This window comes from Diospyros lotus, chromosome 10 (genome assembly GCF_014633365.1).
Source record: "Diospyros lotus cultivar Yz01 chromosome 10, ASM1463336v1, whole genome shotgun sequence".
Lineage (NCBI taxonomy): Eukaryota > Viridiplantae > Streptophyta > Magnoliopsida > Ericales > Ebenaceae > Diospyros > Diospyros lotus.
The window spans coordinates 28,350,637-28,371,553 of NC_068347.1; the positions used below are offsets into that span (position 1 = coordinate 28,350,637).

At 34.4% G+C, this 20,917-nt stretch overlaps 2 protein-coding genes across 2 annotated transcripts; one reads left to right on the forward strand and one right to left on the reverse strand.

Moving 5' to 3' along the window:
* The first annotated feature begins 1,553 nt into the window (after positions 1–1,553).
* LOC127810956 (transcription factor MYB108) lies at positions 1,554–3,412 on the forward strand. Its single transcript, XM_052350600.1, has 3 exons — positions 1,554–1,889; positions 2,341–2,470; positions 2,575–3,412. The coding sequence occupies exons 1-3, from the start codon at positions 1,718–1,720 to the stop codon at positions 3,191–3,193; spliced, it is 921 nt and encodes a 306-aa protein (XP_052206560.1). The 5' UTR covers positions 1,554–1,717; the 3' UTR covers positions 3,194–3,412.
* A 5,673-nt stretch (positions 3,413–9,085) lies between these two features.
* On the reverse strand, positions 9,086–12,855 carry LOC127811890 (gibberellin 2-beta-dioxygenase 2-like). Its single transcript, XM_052352084.1, has 3 exons — positions 12,402–12,855; positions 10,038–10,401; positions 9,086–9,669 (listed from the first exon to the last, which is right to left on the reverse strand). Exons 1-3 carry the CDS (start codon positions 12,779–12,781, stop codon positions 9,409–9,411), a joined length of 1,005 nt encoding a protein of 334 aa, XP_052208044.1. The 5' UTR covers positions 12,782–12,855; the 3' UTR covers positions 9,086–9,408.
* Between the last annotated feature and the right edge of the window lie 8,062 nt (positions 12,856–20,917).

The following is a 20,917-nucleotide window of genomic DNA, read 5'->3' on the forward strand; positions in this document are numbered from 1 at the left end:
AATGGATGGAATCAAAAGTGTTATTATATCAATGTGATTTTATTATCGAAAATCTTATACTCACAAATAAATAATCTTCGTATATTGATGTAACATATATAAATAAAATATCTATGAATTATTGTTAATTTTGTATAAAATTATTATAAATTTAAAAAGATTATTTGTCAAATTTATTTGTGAGTATAATATTTACCATTATTACATCCAAGTCCTATTAATATATATATATATATATAATTAAATTGGAATATGAAATTTTAATAAAAAATAATTTATGCAGACGTTAAAAAATATAGTTATTTTACAGCGTTTACTTGAGGAAATTAAGGTTGATATAATAATGCTAAAATACGATTAATTAATATCCTGCATTTGTTGACAAATACGCTAAGATTTTAAGGCAACGGTGGTCCTTTCTATTCTCCACGTTAAACTTGCCACGTTAAACTTGGTCACATGACCACGTATAGTTGCAGCTGTGACATTCTTTTTCTTATTTTAATTAGTTCTGTTTTGATCAGTATTGAAATATATTATTATTCTGTTTGAGGATTTTCACTTTCAACATGAAAATAGAGGTAAATATGTAACTCCCATTCCATGTTTGCACGGCGTGATTTTCTCGAGAAACAAACAAACAAACAAACGGGGGATTAGAAGTGAAAAAGAAACGAGAGGATATATAAAGCGGTAATTATTGAGTTTGTATTATATATATTACAAATTGGGTTTATCCAGCTCGTGCGTTGAGAGGCAATAAAAATGTAACAGTACTGGACTGGAAAGCAACTTTAGTTTTGATCTGATGGCACTGTAAAGTACTTTAATTTTTTTTGTTCTTTGTTTCAGCCACGAAACTGGGGAAATCCAAACCAGGCAGGCAGGCAGAGTTTGAGTATAAAATTTGCGGATTATCCCAATATCGAAGAGATATGGATTTGATTAATTCATGCAAAGCAGTTAAAATAAGCGAAGATGGTGGACGGTGGCTCCACTATAATGCCTTGGTCAAGCCCTGCCCATTCCAACCGTGCGTGCGTGTCCATTTTTTATACTAACTGATAAATAGCTCTTTTACATGGGCGCGTACCCGACAAATTCTTTATACGTAATAATAGATTAACAACAAATATTTTACTTTATGTGCAAGTTACTACTAAAATGGTTATGGTTATGGGTCCGATCCGATCCGATCCGACCATGAATAATTAATTACGTTGGTGAGTTTAATTCTTTTTATATTTATGAATTTTTTTTTAAAAAAAAAAACTAAGAACGCCTTTGTATACACGACTGTCTGTGAGTATGTGTGTACACCCAGACGAATAAGAAAGTCAGAAATTTCAAGCGAGAAGGGATGAATGAATTATCCCAAAATGGGCAAGTTGTTTGGAGGAAAAGAAAAGAAAAAGAAAAATTGGTTTCCACGGAACTGCTCTCACTGGGAGACACAGATCGAAGAAGGGTAGAGTCAAAGAGTCAAAAGTTGAAAGCTTTTAAAATATTTAGTGCGAGAAGCCGAGTTCCTATATATTGCGGCTTGGTGTTCTCTCTCTCACATGTCAACTTTTCTTTCTCTCTTTCTCATCGGTTTTCTAATCTCTCTCTTCCTATATAAATCCCATCTTCTCTATCGTCTTCTGTAATCCATCTCTCTCTCTCTCTCTCTCTCTAGAAACGATTAATCCTCACTGAGATTAATTCTTTGTCATTAATGGGAAGGGACGTTGAGGGAAGATCAGAGCTTGACAACTCGGCCATGGCGGGTGAAGAAGATCAGATGGAGCTGAGGAGAGGACCGTGGACCGACGAAGAGGACTTCTTGCTCATCAACCACATCACCAAACATGGCGAAGGCCGCTGGAATTCTCTCGCTCGTTGCGCAGGTATATGTGTGTGTGTGTGTTGTGTGTGTGTGTGTGTGTGTGTGTGTGTGTCTATATATGCATGTGTGAACCCACTTGAATTTCATTTCATCACGACGACGCAAATTCAGGAAACCCAGTTGCTGACGTAAATCAATTGATCTTCTACATGCTGAAATGGGAATCTCGGTTTCCCAATTCTCCAATTTTTCCGGTTATGCTTTCCGCCTATTTCATCCCAGCCGAGGCTTCATTTTCTCGGAAGCCAAACAGATAGCTTCTGACTTCGACAGGGGCATGAACAAGCCGTACCACACACGGAAAAGTGGAAAAAGAAGAGAAAAACTTTATTAACTTTGAAAAGAAAGGCGAAAGCAAAATTGAAAATTAAATAATGGCATAGTATTATTTATTTAATTTCTTTCGCAAGAAATTAATTAACCAAAGCTCTTTCTTTCCCCATGAATTACAGGTCTGAAACGAACCGGAAAGAGCTGCAGATTGAGGTGGCTGAACTATCTACGCCCTGATGTTCGCCGGGGAAACATCACTCTTGAAGAACAGCTCCTGATTCTCGAACTTCATTCTCGATGGGGCAATCGGTAATTACATATACGTATATATATATATCACAATTCAATTCAGTTTCAACCCGAATCTAATTATCTAATCGCTAATCAAAAGATATATTACGTTAATTCTTCAGGTGGTCGAAAATTGCTCAACACTTGCCCGGAAGAACCGACAACGAGATCAAAAACTACTGGCGAACTAGAGTTCAGAAGCAAGCCAAGCAGCTCAAATGTGACGTGAACAGCAAGCAATTCAAGGACACCATGCGCTACATCTGGATGCCCCGCCTCGTCGAGAGAATCCAGGCCGCCGCGGCCGCCAACGGCGGCACCTCTGCCACCACCAACACTGCTTGCCCCAAAACCAGCGGCTTCACTACCAGTCAAATCATCCCCCCACCGCCCGGCACCGGCAGTAATTTCCCTGTCAACCAAACTACTTTCACTCCGGACAATTCCAGCACGGCGGCGTCGTCTGACTCTTTCGGGGCCCAGGTCTCGCCGGTTTCTGATCTGGCAGATTATTACAACCCCGTTGCGAACAACAACCCGAACCCGGATTACTACCACGTGAATCAAGTCTCATACCCGGATAATTTAACCAGCCCAGCTTGCTATTTCAACCAATGGTTAGATGTTCCAGCCATGGATGCGGGCGACCAGAACCAGTGGTTCAACACCAGCGAGATTCCGGATAGTTTTTGGAACGTCGATGACATCCAGTTCTTACAGCAGCAGCTGAACAGTCTGTGAAAGTGGAAATCGAAAATAACGAAATTGCAGAAGAGATTTAAAAAAAAAAAAATAGCAAATTATCAAGGCAGGTAGAATTTGTGAAGAAGGTTAATTAGGTTTCGTTGTGGGATATTAATTAACTTATTAATTTGTGATATCTGGGAGGGGGCAAACTTGTAATTTTAAAGGCTTTGTTTCATTCTTTGATATGGACTTCTTCTGTACTGCTGTTTTCCATTTTTTTTGGACTGTTGATGGCATTATGGAAGGAAGGAAGGAAGCTTGTTCAGATTTTTAACAACTATAATAATATAATTATCTTATGTTAATTATTTAATTAAAGATTTCATAGATGTGAATAATTGGTTCCACTATCTCCTTTATTATTATATTGTTTATTCGTGTAAAGTCGGGGGAATATTTGAAACTTGTTTAAATTTTAATAAAAAAATGCTTGGATTACATTTAAATATTTAAATAGCATAAATAATAATTATTCTTCATCTAGGTCTGGTTCTAGATGGTGGAAATGAGAGCAGCCTAAGCAAATAGCAATGATTTTGGGGGATACATTATAATTTAAATTATCCAAGCTTACTCCAAAGTCAAGCCATTGGCCACTCCAGTGGTGAGTGAGAGCCACGTGAGTGGCACGTGGGGCCAGCCATGACCCTGAGCATATCATCTTCTTTACATCATCACCATCATCATCATCTGGATCAAACTGATAATTCCAAGGCGCTGTAGCCTGTAGCCTGTAGCTGGTTGGCCACTGTACGGGCAATTTGGCTTCGAGGGGTAGAAATGGTAATTTCGTCCGATGGATAGAGAGAGAGAGAGAGAAAAAGAGGGAGAGTGAGAGTTAAGGAGGAGGATGGAGATGGCGGCGGGAATATTTTTTCTGGGCCGCGTGCCTTTTGGAGAAGCCACCGAGGTGGGGACCAGTCCCCAGGAGCAGCCACGTGTGCTGATGTGGAAGTATCCACGTCGTCCGCCTGAATTATTTAATACGGTGTCGTTGTTAATTCTCGCCGTAACCTTTGAAACCGGTTGCGCCCCCGTGCGTTTTATTGCTTTGCCCGCCACGTGTGGAAAAAAATACTACTTCGGTAATTTGCATTTCATTTGCTTTTTTTAATGGAATAATAATAATATTATGCGAAAATTAATTTGGAATAGACTTGTAGTGCAGAGACAACTGGAGGGCACTATTTCCGTTTGTTTTTTTCCGCCCCCCCTCCCCCCCCCCCCCGCGGGGTACGGCGCGACAGTGTGAATGTCGTAGGCACGTCGAATGTTTTTTTTTTTTTTTTTCTTTTTTATATTTTTGGTTATTCGGCCCATAATATTTAAAGAAACACTCTAGTGGTTAAACGGGCATTATTTATTGCTTAAATCTTAATTACTTTGACAAATAAATTAAAATTAATATTAAAAAAAAAGTCAAAATATGGGATAGGTGAAGAGATGAATGCTGAATGATGGAGGGAGGGATGGGGGCCATAGAATAGGCTAGGCCACGTGGGAAAGCGTCCAATCAAAAGTGAGGAATGCTTCGTCTTCAGCCATCTCAACCATCAGAAAAAGTGTAAGTGTTACTGTCATTTGGATCGGACTTTGGTCGGCCCCATCCCATCCCATCCCATCCCATTCTCTACTCCCTGCTCTCTACACCCTCTCCTACCAAATTTTCTTCTGCAATTTGTGTGCCAATGCAGTGCGTGGGGGCTTTCATTCTCTTTGGGAAAGTATTTTTTCTGTTAAATAGAAAAATTATTTTTTTACTGTATTTAATTTAATAGGAGAGTGGTAGCTTCTAAAACCATAACTCAATCTGAAAGTCAAAAGTGTTATGCCGTGAGAGTTATAATAATGCAGAGGAGAATATAAAAAAGCATGGCCAAAGAAAGTTACATCAACCATTACCCATCATTAATTGTGTTATGAATAATGACAATAATAATAATATTATACCCAAAAAACCTGCCTAAAGTTACAATGTCTTTTGAAGAATATGTAACAAATGAGAATATATTTGCACATTAATGGGCAACAAAAAAGCATACCATAATGATTTATCAAACAAAAATGAGAATAAGATTACGTACACACTCCCAATTTGAGCAGCACCATTTTGGGACGTGCTCTGCCCCATTCCCATTTCCATTTTTTGATTTCTCACCCATCACTTGCGTGGAGGCTTTTTCATCCACTCCCCAATCAGTTCTTGCCACGTGGAATATAATCTCCCACCCACCTCTTCCAGTCGGCATTGCTCAATTAGTACACAACGCCTTCCCAACCCGTAACAAAATCAACCGGTTCCTCCTTCCTTGTTTCCTTCCCCCTTTTAGTAACTTCATAACTTGTTTTTAATCCTTTTCTCATCCTAAAGTTTGGTTATATCTCAATTATTTTTATAAAAATATCACTTTCACTTCATTCTAATGATATTTTGCGTCAATTTTTGTGGCAATACCTTTTTTATTTTTATTAAAAAAGTAAAGTGTTATAGTGAGTTTTTTTTTTTTTTTTTTTGGGTGTCTTTGATTAAAAAAAAAAGATGTTATCTCAACAAAAAATCCACAATTACGATACGAGTTATTTTTATAAGTGAGTTTATTGAAATTTTAAACTTCTTAGCCTAAGAAAAATGAATCGAGCTACTGAAATTATTAGGACTGGCTCAAGGGTTGGTTGGACCCCCCCTCTCCCCCTGTTTAGCCTATGCCTTAAGACCGGCACTAAAAACCATCTAAACTAACAGTGCTAGGGCAAGCAGTGCATGAATTTACCAAAACTAAATTGCATGGATTATATTTTGAAACACAGAGGGAGATGGCATGGCACGTCACGTTGAAATTGAAAAAGGCTGCTACTACAGTTGACATACTTTTGTAATCGGAATAGGAGAGAGAAAGAAGGCGATTTTAGCACGAAATTTTTCTCAAGAATGATGACAAATTGACATTTATTTCCGTCAATATAAGTTACCATAATCAGTGCAATCTTTCAAATCTTGTATCCTGTTAGCCAATAACAACACAAAATAGAGATTAAAAATTTCTAACACGCTCTTACATTGTCAAAATCAAATTCATATAAATTGAACGTAATTAATTTGTTGTGTTACACTATTTGTGTTACAAAATGAGATTGATAACAAATTACAATCAAATCAATAAATCACACATGAATATAGAATTTTATGTAAAAAAACTCAAATCAAAAAAATTATGGATACAAAAAATAAAATATCACTAACCATAATAGTAATATAAAAGTGATATAGTTGCAACTAATTCTATAACATTGGACACATATTTATAAACCAAAAATCATCTGTAGATGTACATAGAAAATCATATTATGATAAGAACATAATTCATGAAAATATTTCTCCAAATGAGATAAGTCTCACATAAAATCGAATTTGACCATATCATAATCATAGTCAAATTTCAATCTCAGTCAAATTTGAATTCCATGATTAATGATGATATTCTTCTAAATGAGATAAATCTAATATAAAATCAAATTTCACAATATCATAGTTATAATCAAATTTGAAGTGATAATCAGAGTCAAATTAAGAGTTTTAATCACAATCAAATTTGAATTCCAACTGACAATCGCAACAATCTGAATTGTGCACAACAAAATAAAATTACTGAATTGGGTTTAAAGTTTAAGTTAAATTCAAGACAGTTACCACATTCTTATTATCCCCTTCAAAATTTAAAGGCAGTAATTTTGCATTAATAATAATAGATGCAAATCACTTATAAATTCAGTTTCAACTGGAAAATATATATAGAGACTTGCAAATTTTATTGGGTCACTTAACACGCCACATTCATATTGCTTTTTCTAATTCTATATAATTATCAACTTCAGGAATGATGTACAAAGCTTAATTTAATTTCCAAGCTATTTTATATTAATTTGCGGGTGAGGGCAGGTGCAATGTACCACACAAATGTGGGTGTTTAAATATTGTGAGGCTAATATCATAAAATAACCTATAGTTATAAAAGAACAAAAAGTATCGTAACATCAATTCAGCATCGTTTTTTTCATGAAAATATATAATTAATATAAGAATATATCATCATGTGTGTATAACATTATAGCAGCCACTTCAACGACTAATGACTTTTAGTGCGATAGTTTCTTTTTAGCTCAAGGATTCCGAGCTTAATTTTATTTTAGAGCGTTCGCACTCGTTATTTATAAATTTGATGCAGTCTTCATCATCAATTGAGTTAAAAGGGCTACGTATTAAGGTTTCGTTTGGCCAGGGGATTTGACCGCTTATAAAGTTGGTGTAATAACTTTAAACTACTCCACTTTTTTTTTTGTTATAAGTGTTTGGTTTGAACAAAGAGTATTTAGTTTAAATACTCATCCATCAGCGTTTTACAAAAATTTTTTCTCGTCAATTTTTGTAAAGTATTACTCTCAAATAAGTTACGTTAACCGAGTAAATGATCATTTTACCCTAAATCTTTTGAGCAATTTTCAGTCATTGCACTTTTTCTTTAACTCTCTGCCTCCCGCTTGTCCTTGTCGCCACCAACTTTTTCGGCTATCGTTGTTGCCCCTAGTGTCCTCTATCACCCCCAATTTTTCTGGACATCACCCGTGGCCCCCATCATCCTCCATTGCTCCCACTCTTTGCCATCACTGTCGTCTTCTCCGTTGCCCCCACCATCCATCATCGGTCCATCCATCTCCTCCATCATTGTATATATGTATATATATATATATATTATTTTTATTTTTTTATTATATTTTGATAACTTATTAGTTATTTTAAATTAAATATATAATTATTAATTAATAATTTAAAAACACATTTAGTAAAATATGTTATCAGTTTAAACATTTCCTAATTTAAAGAGTCTAAATACTATCCAACGTAAAAGTTTAAAAAAAAAAAAAAAACCTAACCAAACTAAGCCTAAGAGACTAATGACATTGTTATTAAAACCTAATAATCATAAATTGTCATTCAAAAATCTAACGTAAAACTAACTCAAAACTACTACTACTACTACTGCTGCTGCTGAGAGTATCATCGAAATTAAGGTAGCTCGGCTCCGACTTGACCCAGTGAAAGATAATTGAAGCATATTAAAGTATACCCTCAATTAGCGACAAAGAAACAGCCGACTAAGAGTTGCGTTAATGGCGGAAGAAAGATCATATTATTATTATTATTATAATAGTCCAAAGACCAAACGTGTTCGGAGTCACTAAACAAATGATAATAAGCAGGCAGAGATCAATTCAGCAGCCAAGTGACATGACTGCAACTCCAAATTAAATTCCAATTCCAGACTTTAATTAATATAACTTATAAAACACGGGTCAACCCACCCCCCATTTTATTGTTTTCTAATCAACTGGTGACTGACTATTTTATTTTTACTGCTAAGTGCACCATGTCTTTGGGATTTAATCACTGCTTACGTCGGCCCAGACTACCTCAGTGTTCACGGTATACAAGTTGAGCACCAAATTTGAATGAATCAATTAATGTCTAAACTTTAATTTACTTTTTAAGTATTTTCACCCCAATACCAATCCAGTACTGAGCTCCAAATTAACCCATTGGATCTAAAAACTTTGAAAAATACCTTATTATATAAAAAAATAGATTACCGAAACTAAAATTCTCCTCTCTTTGATGAATGCAATCTGTTAATTACTATTATAATATTGTTGTTTGTTTTTTCTTTTATTTTCGGATTTTACACTCTTATCAGATTTTAATTGAGCCGGACGATCTGGTTTCGTGTGTGTTGTAATCGAATCGTTTTTAACTTTGAAAACCCAATTATGTTTGAGTCAATACAAAATTTAAATTAATTCGTCCCATAAACACTCGTATTACCAAACATCAAACATGATCATCATCAAGATAATGCACATGATCACTTCGCAACACCCATAAGAGTTTCTTACAAAATGAGTTTCTACAGCCGACAACAAAAGATTGGGCCGTCCGTGGGCCGAGTGCAGCCTATTACTGGAGGCCCATTTCCAACACTTAACACCCATAAGGACCCCACTTCCAAACATAATCACCCAGAAAAAGAAAAAAAAAAAAAAAAAACTAAAACTTTTAATTTGGTTGGTCACATATAAGGAGCAAAATTTCCCAGCAGGGATTAGAGAAGATCAATTCTTCCTATTGGATATGACAATTTTAATTAAATTTATATGTATCAGATGATTTCGTCACCTTCGTCTGCTTTGAAGCGGTTGAGACGGCGCTCTCCAAGCCGGAGAGAATAGGTTACCGTCTTGTATTCACCCCACGTGAAGGGCCTGTACAGACACTCCCGGCGGCGGCCAGTCAGCTCTGGCTGAGCGGCGATCCGCGCATGCAATGGCGGGGCCGCGAAGTACGCCATCGACATTCTCACCTCCTGCGAGTTGGCCAGCGCTCTGTGCCTCACGCTCACAAACCTTCCACTCGTCATCGCCTTCGCAAGCAAATTAAAATATAATCGTGAAGTTAAGAGTTGGTGACAAAACATATCATTCATACCAATAATAATTGCGATCTGAATGCCCATTAAGAAAAAAAATTATCTGAATGTTGTTATCACATCAATCAAATCATTTAATATAAGCTTTCAAAATGATAAATACCTTCATTTATAAAATTAAAAATTGAAATTAAAATATAATATAATAATACTGTGAAATTAAAATTATTTTGCAGAAGCAAAGCCCTTATCCGATAATGAATGAACAGAGCTTACTGGCAGTGTCAGTGACTACTGATTGCTTCTGAGTTTCAACTTTTCGAGACACAGAGAGAGAGAGAGAGAGAGAGAGAGATGAAAACCTGCAAGGCGTCACCCACATTGACAGAGAAGGAGGTGGGGTCGGCGGAAACAGGGATCCAGACGCCGTCCTCCGGCGAGATCTGGAGGCCGCCGACGTTGTTTGATCGCAGAATGGTCAGCAACTGGGGGTCAGAATGCTCGCCGAAGCCAACCCGGTGGTGGTGGTGGCGGCGAACGTGATCCGGTGCTTCCCGGAGAGGCGGATAGTGATTGAGCCTGAAGACGGAGTCATTGTCGACGGCCCTGATTAGGCTGCTGAACACTGATGATGATGCCTGTGGGACCCCCACTCCCTCTGCCATCATATCCAAGATCTCACATGCCAGACCCCTAACTGCTTCAACGTAACCACACACTGCAGAACTGTCCGCCACACATATTCTCAGTTAAACTAAAATGTTACTTAAATCAACACTTTAACATTAACTGTCCCTCTGTCTAATTCAACCCGCTTCGATTAGATTCGATTTATTTATTGTCATAATCATCTCTCAAGAATTAACACTGCACGATAAGAACATTATTATTTTTGCTGGGACTAGTGAATTGAAACACCTGGCCAACTTTAAGAGGACTCTTCCCGATCAACCAATTTAACCATTTAAAATAAAAATATCTTTATCAAGTAGTTAATTCTAAACACCAAATTAGACTTGAAAACGGAGAGTTGAATTACATAACAACGTGATGTAATGAAAGGGGCAATATATGAAGGGATTCCCTTAATCGGTGTGGTATTTGGAGACGTCTGGCCAACACATTATTCATGAGGAAAAAAAAAAACCCTTAGTATGGTGTTATATTTTGTAGTGTAATATTGAGAGGAGGGGGGGATTGGTGGAAGATGGGAGAGATGGGTAGGTGGGGTGTGCCTCGAATGGGAAGAGAGGTCACAATCAGGGGCTCCTCTATATCTGGGAGATTTCTATTTTCTTTTCTCATCTTATTGATTTGATTGGTCCTTCATCTTCTGCCACTGCAGTATATCTATCTGTCTGAATTGTCAGTTTGATTGCGAATATCTCTCTCTCCCTCTCTCTCTCATGTCCCCCTTCCTATTCTAATCTTCTTTCTCAAATTAAATTAATGCATCACGCATATGCATGCAACCCCCAGCCAAACCCATCATCCGTCTCTTCTAGTTCTTCAAGCACTATAACATCACAAAATTTGTGCACAAAACCAATTGTACACATAAATAAAGGAACACAATTCAAGACCAATAATATATATATATAGCCTACGTACAATGCATGCATGAGAGAAACAAAAGTACACAAGACATGTTGTGCTACCTCAGCTTGTACCATGGACCAAACTTGTTGGAGAAATATACTTGCCATGTGACTAGAGACTGTTTCCAATGGTCCAGCTTACTCTTCTCCCTCGCGTTCTTTTAGATTCCAAGATTTTTCTTTCTTTCTCTCTCTCTCTCTCCCCTCCCCCCCCCCCCCCCCCCCCCCTCATTTTCCTTCTCTTTCCTTCTTATTTGTATTATTATATAAATATAATTTTTTTGCTTCCATTCTACCTCCACTGCATAACTCTTCCTTTTACTGACAAGTTAAACGACCCCCTCGTCCCGTGTAGGAAGCGAACCAGAAATGGTAAACTTGGCCGTAACTAATAAACTCAACACATAACCATCATAGGAAAGTACATATATATACATATATATATATATATAGAGAGAGAGAGAGAGAGGGTTTTTGGGATGCAATAAAAAATATAAAAATTGCTTTTGAGGGGAGGAGAAAAAGCAAAGGGCAGAGGCTTGAAATGGGTTTCTTTTGACCTAAATAGAGCGATCCTCACATGACAAGGAAACGTTACCATGGCCGTGAAATCCAAAAAAGGTTCCATCGACTGGAAAAACATGGATCCTACAGCTGGCGCGTTACATGCAAGAACTACCTTCTTCTCCCAACGGCAAAATGGTACTATATCAACACTACTGGCCCATACATACATATATATATATGTGTGTGTATAGAGAGAGAGAGAGAGAGAGAGAGAGAGCGCTTGCCGCTTGGGGTATGAATGGATTTGGGATTCTCTCCGGTTATTAGTATCTAATAATTGGCTTACTTTGTGATGGAGACTAAGCAAATACTGAAGAAAACCAACAGACCAGACAAGTATATATGGCATTGCTCAAGGTTTAAGCCCAGGATTTAACTTAGAATTAGTGACCCCCCCCAAAAAAAAAATGAATCCTTAATAATATTTTACTCAAAGTAGTATCATTCATAATGTTACTGTTACATTATTTACTGTTTTTTTTAATTATTATTATTATTTTTTTATCGAAACTCGTCAGATTGAATTCAAAAACCAGGCTGAAACGAAACGGAAACGGTTACCTGAATTTCAATGGGTCGTTCGAGATGGATTTGGATCTGTGGGAAATGGAGAGAAAGTTGGCGCTGAGAAGAAGATACTCGACCTCTCCGAAATCGCCATTGAAGCCAATGTTCTTGCATCCGTAGCCGTAGGGATTGGCCGGCCCCGCGAGCTGCTTCTCGGCGGCAGGTCGGGCGAAGAAGCGGAAGCTTTCCGCTTCCATCTCATTGATGACGTCCTGAGAGACGCCGTGGTTGGTCACCTTGAAGAAGCCGAACTCTTCGCAGGCTTTGACGATGAGCTTCGAGACCTCGGATCTTTCGCCGGAGAGATCGATGATTGGAAGGTCTGTTTCTCGGATCTTTTCGGCTAGAATTTGGGGCGGAGCGGCCACCACCATGGCTGTTCTTGGGGGGTTTGCAGTGGAGAAAGGAACGAGGAACAAGGAGGCTAGGGAGATAAACGAGGGTTTAAACTTGGCAACGTATGTAGAAAATATGTCATATAATTAACATATATATATATATATTTATATGCGTGTCCGTGAGAGAGAGAGAGAGAGAGAAGGAATCTTTTCTATATTTTGCAGAAATGAAATTTTATTACCAACGTTGTTTTTGTCAAAATTTTCAAAATTAATTAAAAAAATTTAAACCCTCATATGTCCGTCCATATATATATACTAAAAGTTGTACCTAAAATAAGATGTTTAATTCGGAAGAAAAAAGCTGCAAAAGATATTATATATACTCTCTCCTCTTAGATTCAATTTCGATCACCTAATTAATATTACAACTCATTATTATATATTTTAATTACAAAACCCATGAAAATATCAAGTGATTAAAAAAAAAAAGAATAATAATAATAATAATTAATAAAATTAGGAATGGTAGTGGAGGACTGAGGAGGAGGAGGAGGAGTTTGGGTGACGTACAGCTTGCAAATTCATTCATAGGTTACAAGAAGAAAGCTGGCTTTCTTTAATAAATTGTAATTCCTCATTTTTATCGACCTTTTTGTTAAATATTTAATATTATTCAATTGATTAGTTAATTAGTTGCCCTAATCATCTTTTCTTTTCTTTTTATTTTTAAGTTTATAAATATCAGCTTTCTTGACTAAAACTCTCTTTTATTTACTTATATGTAATATATTTATGTATGCACCCAATACTTTTATCAACATTAATTTGCAAGCAAACAAGCAATCTCCACTCCATCATCAGCAAATTAAAAGATCGAGTCAGAACCAACCTCATAGCAATGGCCCTCTGCAATTATGACGGGCTAGAAATAGTATTTTTTTATACATAAATTTAGTATACTAAAACTAAATTAAAGGACTAAGTTTATGTCATATTTAATAAAATTATTATCAGTTTTAATAATTTTCCTTTTGAAATTAACTGTAACCATAATTACAACTATTATACAATATGAGAAGAAAAACCATTAAAAAAAATTAGTAGTAATTAAGGATGGTAATAATATCTTAATTATTCATGTTAAACAAAATAACATAAAAATTACAAGACTAAGTGAATTCTTTCAGAGTGTGGCTCAATGATTTCCCAAATGAATCATCATATATATGTTTATTTTGAATTCTTTCAAGTGTTGCTCAAGCTGTCAAAAATATTTTACCCAACTTAATTCCATTATTTTCTTTGAAAATTATCCTATCTATCCCCAAAGTTCCATTTTATAATTGTAACTTATATATGTTACAGAAAAAAAATATATAGAGATAATTAATTTAGAGTACGCTTTAATTAATAGGGTAAAATCTATTAAACCTCCCTCACAAGTTTCTAATTTAATTTAATCCACTTGTAGTTTTATTTTTATTGAAAGAACTAAATTTATATACCAAAAAAATAATGACCACCATGTCCAAATTAATCTTAAAATAATTACAAATAATTTTAATTATTTGCTCAAAATAATTTTAATTATTGAGAAAAACATCCAATTAGCTAGATTACTTTGCTTTCTAGATTTATAAATAAATTAGAAATTAGTTTGCATTGTGATTTAAATATGAATAGAATTTCGTTTAAATTGTGGATTGATTGGCGTTGGCACATTTTTGGAGATAAATAGGGATTTTGCTTGAGTTTATGGACTAATTAGGAGTGATTATAATTTCCTATTTTTCCCTCTCAAATTATGGATGGATGCCATTCTTCCCCACTTAAGGTTAAGTTTGGATTTTTTTTTTTTATTTTTAATTCATTTATAATATTAAAATTACGTCCCTTAATCATCCAAATACTAGCAAATTAAAGTCTGAAATCCACCTAATTAAAATTTTAAACTTGCAAAGTAGTGTTCCTAGACCCACCATTTACCAACAACATCAAGTAAATTGATTTAATACTTAACATCAAGTAAACACAGCCAGAAAGGGCATATTTTCAAATGAATATGATGAATACGTTGTTTTGGATAGATTTGCAGAAATGTGACAAATGCAGTTATATATAATTGAGAGCAACTTCATCAATAAAGTACTATTTTCCTCTTTGGTAATCAATCAGCCTCTATTGTTGCGTTAGGGCCTTGAGAATCCAACATTAGTGACACCTAGTTACCTGCCAATTTTAGATAAGACTTTGCTGATAAATACAAATAAAATGGGCTTTTGACACTCAATTACAAGGTCAGACCTTCACTGTCAATCTTTGGGGTGATAAGAAGAAGAAGAAGAAATCTAAGGGATTATTAACCATATATTGTAACAATGCCCAGAAATATCAGCTAGCCCACCACAATTGTGGTCCATTGGTCAATTACCACGTGGTCCAAAAATGTACAACTTCCTCACATTTTTGCTCCTACAATGTACCATCTGGGGTCCAAGGCATAAACCAAAAATGTAGAGATAACAACCTATCATAGGACTGTCACATAATACAATCTTATAGTTTTTATTTTTTTTTTTATGCAGTGATTCTTGTCGGATGAAATTTTCAAAAAAAAATTATTCATATAAGTTTGAAACTAACACTAATATATATATATATCTTGAATAGTAATTAGGTACGAATGCATTATGATGTGGATCGTACTGGCCCAATCGAACCTAGCCCAATAGAGGCCCAAGACCTCTATTGGCCTTCTCGGCCCAATCTCGGCCCCATACATATTAGTAATGATCATCATCACCTATGTACCTGCAATACTCTCGCGCTCACTACAGGTTCCATCAACCTTTAATGAAGGTTCCGTTAACACCACACCTCGTCAAAGAATCTCGTCAGCACCGGATACCATCCCATCCCATTGTAACATCCAAGAGTTGCTTGTATGTCAGAGAATCTTTTTTCTCCTTTATATAAGTCAACTTGTTCACAAGTCAAAATATGTTATTTTCAGCATATCGATACCTTGTCAACTCAATTCCTTACTTACTTCACCAATGGAGTATTTTGTAGATGCAACCACCTCTCATTTTGATCACTGAAACTAGGTCTGACGTTCTGAAATCTCCCCATTTGACAATCTTTAGGCCGAAAGAAATAAGACGTGATTAAAAAATTATAAATATAAATATAATATTATTTATTCTGTATTTTTTAGTGAAACAAATGAGATATATATATGATATGAGGAGCAACTACGGAGACTTTTTACTAAATGAAATTTTCAATTGCAATTGCTAACCTCGAAGACAAGGTAACAACATATTTTAAAAAAACATGTCTCCTCAATTAGTGTTAAAGAGTACCAAAAGTTGCTACTAACCAATCAAGGCACCTAACCTAAGCAAAAATTCTATGAATCCTCAACACAATTCTCCAAACTTTGACTTGCTGCAGCCCTGGCTAAGGTGTCTAACATAACCTTAATTTGATATGGTTTGTTTACTCATGGATAGCTATTATTAGCTAGCTAGCTAGCTAGAGGCAAAGCTTTGTCGAGTACAAAAGGTACAGTTAATCCTAAGGGGTTCTCAAGTCTCAAAGGCAGTGGTCCTTAAAATGTCCAAAACCAAACTACTTTACTTTAGTTGCTGTATTCGATCAATAATAATAATAATAATTTATAAATGAATGTCACAATAATTGGAAGAGACGTGCCATCAGCAATCAACTAATTAATTAGTTAGGTTCCATTGGGGACATCTCTGTTTGAATAAATGGGGTTAGGTAATTTGGAGAATATAAACTCACAAATTTTTAATTCCAAAGTCATTTTTGGACAACATCCCAAGAAACGGAATCTTACTTTTGACTTTTGAAACATCTAAAATCTTTAAACATTGCCTTCCTGCTGGCTGCTGCTTCCATCCTTCCTTCCAATTAATTAAATAAATAAATGATGCCTCCTCCTCCTAGACATGTATACGACCTTCAAGGCTTTTCTTTTCTTCCTCCTCTTTGTAATAGATGAATAAATCTGCGGGCTGGCAGGTCGGTCGAAGTTTGTTCAGAAACCATAAAATAGGAAAAGTTTAGGATCCGTTTTTGTTGAACAATTTATTTTTAATTTTTAATTTTATATCTAAATTTATTTTATTATTTTATGTTTTTTAAACAAATTTAATATTTATTTTTATTAAACTAAAAATTCTATTTTTATATTTTCAATTGAAAATTTAATCATTTATTACAATATTAAAATTAAAAAATACTTTCTACAGCTAAACAACCCTTAAATTTTTCTAATTTAACGCCGCCCTTCCTAATAGGAACAAATTAGATTCAAATCAATTATAGTGTCATGATTAAAAGCTTAGTTAGCCAATAATTTTTAAGCAAATAAAATACTAAGAAAAAAAGAAATAAGACGGGATGTATATAGAGATCATCATACCACACATAACAATACATGTAATAACAATTACGGATAAAATAGACGTATATGACGTTTGATCTTGTGTTTTTATCGAACTTGAATTGAATTAAGAATTAAATATTAAAATTTTGTGTTTAGTGAACTCTCATTCTTCCAACTTTAGCTAAGGTGGGGCGAGTTTGAAACTCAAAATTCAATCTCACAATTTTGGTAATTAAGTTTGAGAGATACAATACTCTTTATTATAACTTATATATATATAAAGATGAAATTAAAATATACAAAAACTATTATTTTAAACTCAACTTCATTGTTTGGTGAGGTGAGATGACGCAAGTGAATTGAGATAATGTGAGTTAGACGAGGCAAGACGAGATGAGTTTGATTACGTAAAACTATTTGATAAATGACTAAAATTAAGTTGAGGTAGAATGTTCAATGATTAGAAAACATATAAAAGATATAAATATGTATAAATAATTATATATACATTTTGTTATCACATATAAATCATATTTTCTAATTCTTTGTAAAATTTGATCCAATTTAAAATGTTAATGACTGAAAATAATATAATCAACTTTGGGTATTTTACCAAAAAAAAAAAAATTAGTTATGGAAAATATATTATTTAAAAATTATATTTCAATAAATTTGTGTATAATTTATAATTAAAAATTTGTAATTAATATAAAAATATGCCTATTTTGTGAAATATTGAATAAATATGGAAGATTGAATTTTTATATATAAAAGGAAAATGAGAAAAAAAAAATCTAATCTCGCTTATTATTATTATTATTAATTATGATTGCAAATAGAAATTGCCTCTCCCATCTCATTGTGAGGGGAAAAAACCCCAAAAACCCTTAAAATGAAATAATAAATACGTTATTTCAAAAATATTCTCCTTTATTTTTTTTATTGAACAAGCTTGGAAAATAAATTAATGTAAGGTCCACGCGAACTCCTAATGGGAAAGGGAACAATAGTCAGGCCTAAGCCCATCATTCTAAACCTCAGAAAGCCCATATATTTTGCTCAAGTGCAGAGGGCCCATTTGGTTACTACATACGACCTTTATGATTTTTTTTTTTTTAATTCACTTAAGCTGTCAAAAGAAGAAAAAAAAAAAAAGACCCATATTTTGATGGAAAATACGAATAAATAATAATAATATTTTTAATTTGAGATTTTTCGTTTTATCAATTAAAATTGGTTGATGTATGATTATTGTTCCAAAGATAGCTTGGGGAAGGCTTGACTTGTTCCTAACAGAGGCATGATTGAAAGGCGCAGGTCCCAGCACTTGTTCGGTCAAGGGAGGAATGATTTTGAGTGAATGTCAGATGACATGCCCATTCTAAATTTTCTAATTTAAAAGTTGCAACAGGAATTTATTGGATTTTAGACATTTTAATTTTTTTTTATTAATTTAAATAAATATTAAATCTTAAAATTGATTAAGAATTAAGAAAATTTTGTTAATTAACCCCTAATTGAATTTGAGAAACCCAATAATTAAACATTTTTCCAATTTCTAATTTCTTAGAACACGGTTGCCAATATATGGATGAGAATGAGCCAGGTGGGTGTCAGACTGGATATAAATGCATGAACTTTCTCATTTGTAAAATAGAATATAAATTATGCATATACTGAAATATATAAAAGAAAATGTAATTTTTAAATTTTAGTGTAAAAAAGATTATTATAATCTCTTCTTCTTCTTCATCTTATGATTATTATTATTATTATTATTATTTATTACACACTCGACTATAAAAAAGATAAAGAGTCAAAAAAAAAGGAATTAGCATTGTGTTTCACAACTCCTCTGACATCCTAAGGAATTATCAAGTGTTGGTAAAATTATATTTCATGTGTGTTGGGAGTTTTAGTGATAAGAAGATTATTATTTTCTTATAATTGTCAAATCAAATTATGAAAATGAAGATCAAGTTATAAAAATACATTACAAAATTAAATTATGAAAATAAAGTAAATATAATACGATCTCTTAACTTAACTGTCAAGACTCTCGTATTTAATATTTTTTTTTTTTTAGTTACAAAATGATGGGGGGAGTGAGGGGATGGAGAGACCAAATTAATACAGACATCATTGAACATTTGCTATGATGCTGACATGCTCCTATTATATATCATTGCACTAATTTGGCACTCTTGAATCATTGGAACTCAGCAGACAAGAAGAGGTGAGGTGAGGGATAAGTCATCATATATTTTGATCAACTTTTGTGAAATCCTTGAACTAAAAAAAGCATTTGCTTGCCCCATCCACAAGATCATGAGCTCGATCTGAGTCCATTTTCTTTTTATCTCTCTCTCTCTCTCTCTCTCTCTCTCTCTATATATATATATATATATATATTATATATATTCAAGCGCCGATGGATGGGTTTTGGGCATTAGAGAACGTTCAGAAATAGGAAAACATGTGTGATGGAGTTATTGAATGGAATTTTATGGTCGGAAATTTATTCTTTCCCTTCCTTCTAAACCAGATGATAAAAAAGAAAGAAAGATAGGTAGATTTCGGAACTGGAAAAACAGCAAGACAGAGTACGGCAGCACATGGAGCTGGGGAAGTATGTATGTAAGTAAAACCAAAGCGTTCTTAACTCAGTACGGCAGCACTTAGTGTGTAGAAAAAGCTGGTGGGACGCTGTCTTCGTACTTCACCAAAAGGAATGGTCAAAAAGGAGCGCACAACTCTTTTAACTCAACCCAACCCGATCGAGTTGCTGTCTCTCTTCTTAAAACATATATTTACATGATTTTAAAACAGATCTACATCTAATTTTTTTTCTGTGTGCTTTAATCAAGTGTTGCACATATGATAACGTCTGATTGATAGAAAGACATCATCGGGTAGAATTGACTGCAGCGAGTGCCGGGAGAGATAATAATCCAGTGATCTTAATTACAAGAAAGGATTAATTGTGATCGAGCATCCTCATCAAGTGACGTGGGTTTTACTCATCTACCTGTGGGTATCCTTGATTCTCACACACAATATCACTTTTTGATGATTCCCATCAAGACATTACCAAGGGGAGCCGTGAATTGCAAGAGAGAGAGATCAGACAAGATGCGACCCGATGTCAGACGTCATTTGTGTAATTCGTACATTTTTTTAGAATAGTAATTGAAGAGAGAGAGAGAGAGAGGGGCGGGGGGGATTGGTATTATATATAGTACAGCCTATATATATATATATGTGTGTGTGTGTGTGTGACATGAGAGCAGTCACGAGGTGAGACTATTCCACAGCTCTGCAACAATGATTATTCCCTCGCCCCACCCCATTGCTCACTCTCAGCCAACATCATCCAAAAGCCAGCCACAGTACTGATGATTTCAATTTATATATATATATAACTTGTCAAATGCTATTTAAATTTATAAATTATTTCTTTATATAATGTTTATTATTCTATGAGTTAAAAAATAGATATCAGAAGTATTTTAAATAAAAATATTTTTATTATATTAATTTAATAATTTTTTAAAAAAATTATGTGATTATGTATTTTAAATTATTCAAATAAATTTATTTTTCTTTCTTTAAATAAATTTATCTTAAATCTTATAAATAAATAAAAATAACATATATATTTCTTAGTATATTTTAAAATTCTTCCCAAACTATCTCATATCTTAATTGAAAAACATTCTAAACTTATCACTTATCTTACCATCTTAATTTTA

What these genes read in the sequence shown, in the direction of transcription:
- LOC127810956 (XM_052350600.1), top strand. Translation starts at nt 1,718, where the DNA reads ATGGGAAGGGACGTTGAGGGAAGATCAGAGCTTGACAACTCGGCCATG. An exon ending in TTCTCTCGCTCGTTGCGCAG is followed by an intron (nt 1,890 to 2,340) that starts GTATATGTGTGT and finishes CATGAATTACAG; the next exon opens with GTCTGAAACGAACCGGAAAG. An exon ending in CATTCTCGATGGGGCAATCG is followed by an intron (nt 2,471 to 2,574) that starts GTAATTACATAT and finishes TTAATTCTTCAG; the next exon opens with GTGGTCGAAAATTGCTCAAC.
- LOC127811890 (XM_052352084.1), bottom strand. Translation starts at nt 12,781, where the DNA reads ATGGTGGTGGCCGCTCCGCCCCAAATTCTAGCCGAAAAGATCCGAGAA. An exon ending in AACGACCCATTGAAATTCAG is followed by an intron (nt 10,402 to 12,401) that starts GTAACCGTTTCC and finishes TGTGGCGGACAG; the next exon opens with TTCTGCAGTGTGTGGTTACG. An exon ending in ATGTGGGTGACGCCTTGCAG is followed by an intron (nt 9,670 to 10,037) that starts GTTTTCATCTCT and finishes TTGCTTGCGAAG; the next exon opens with GCGATGACGAGTGGAAGGTT.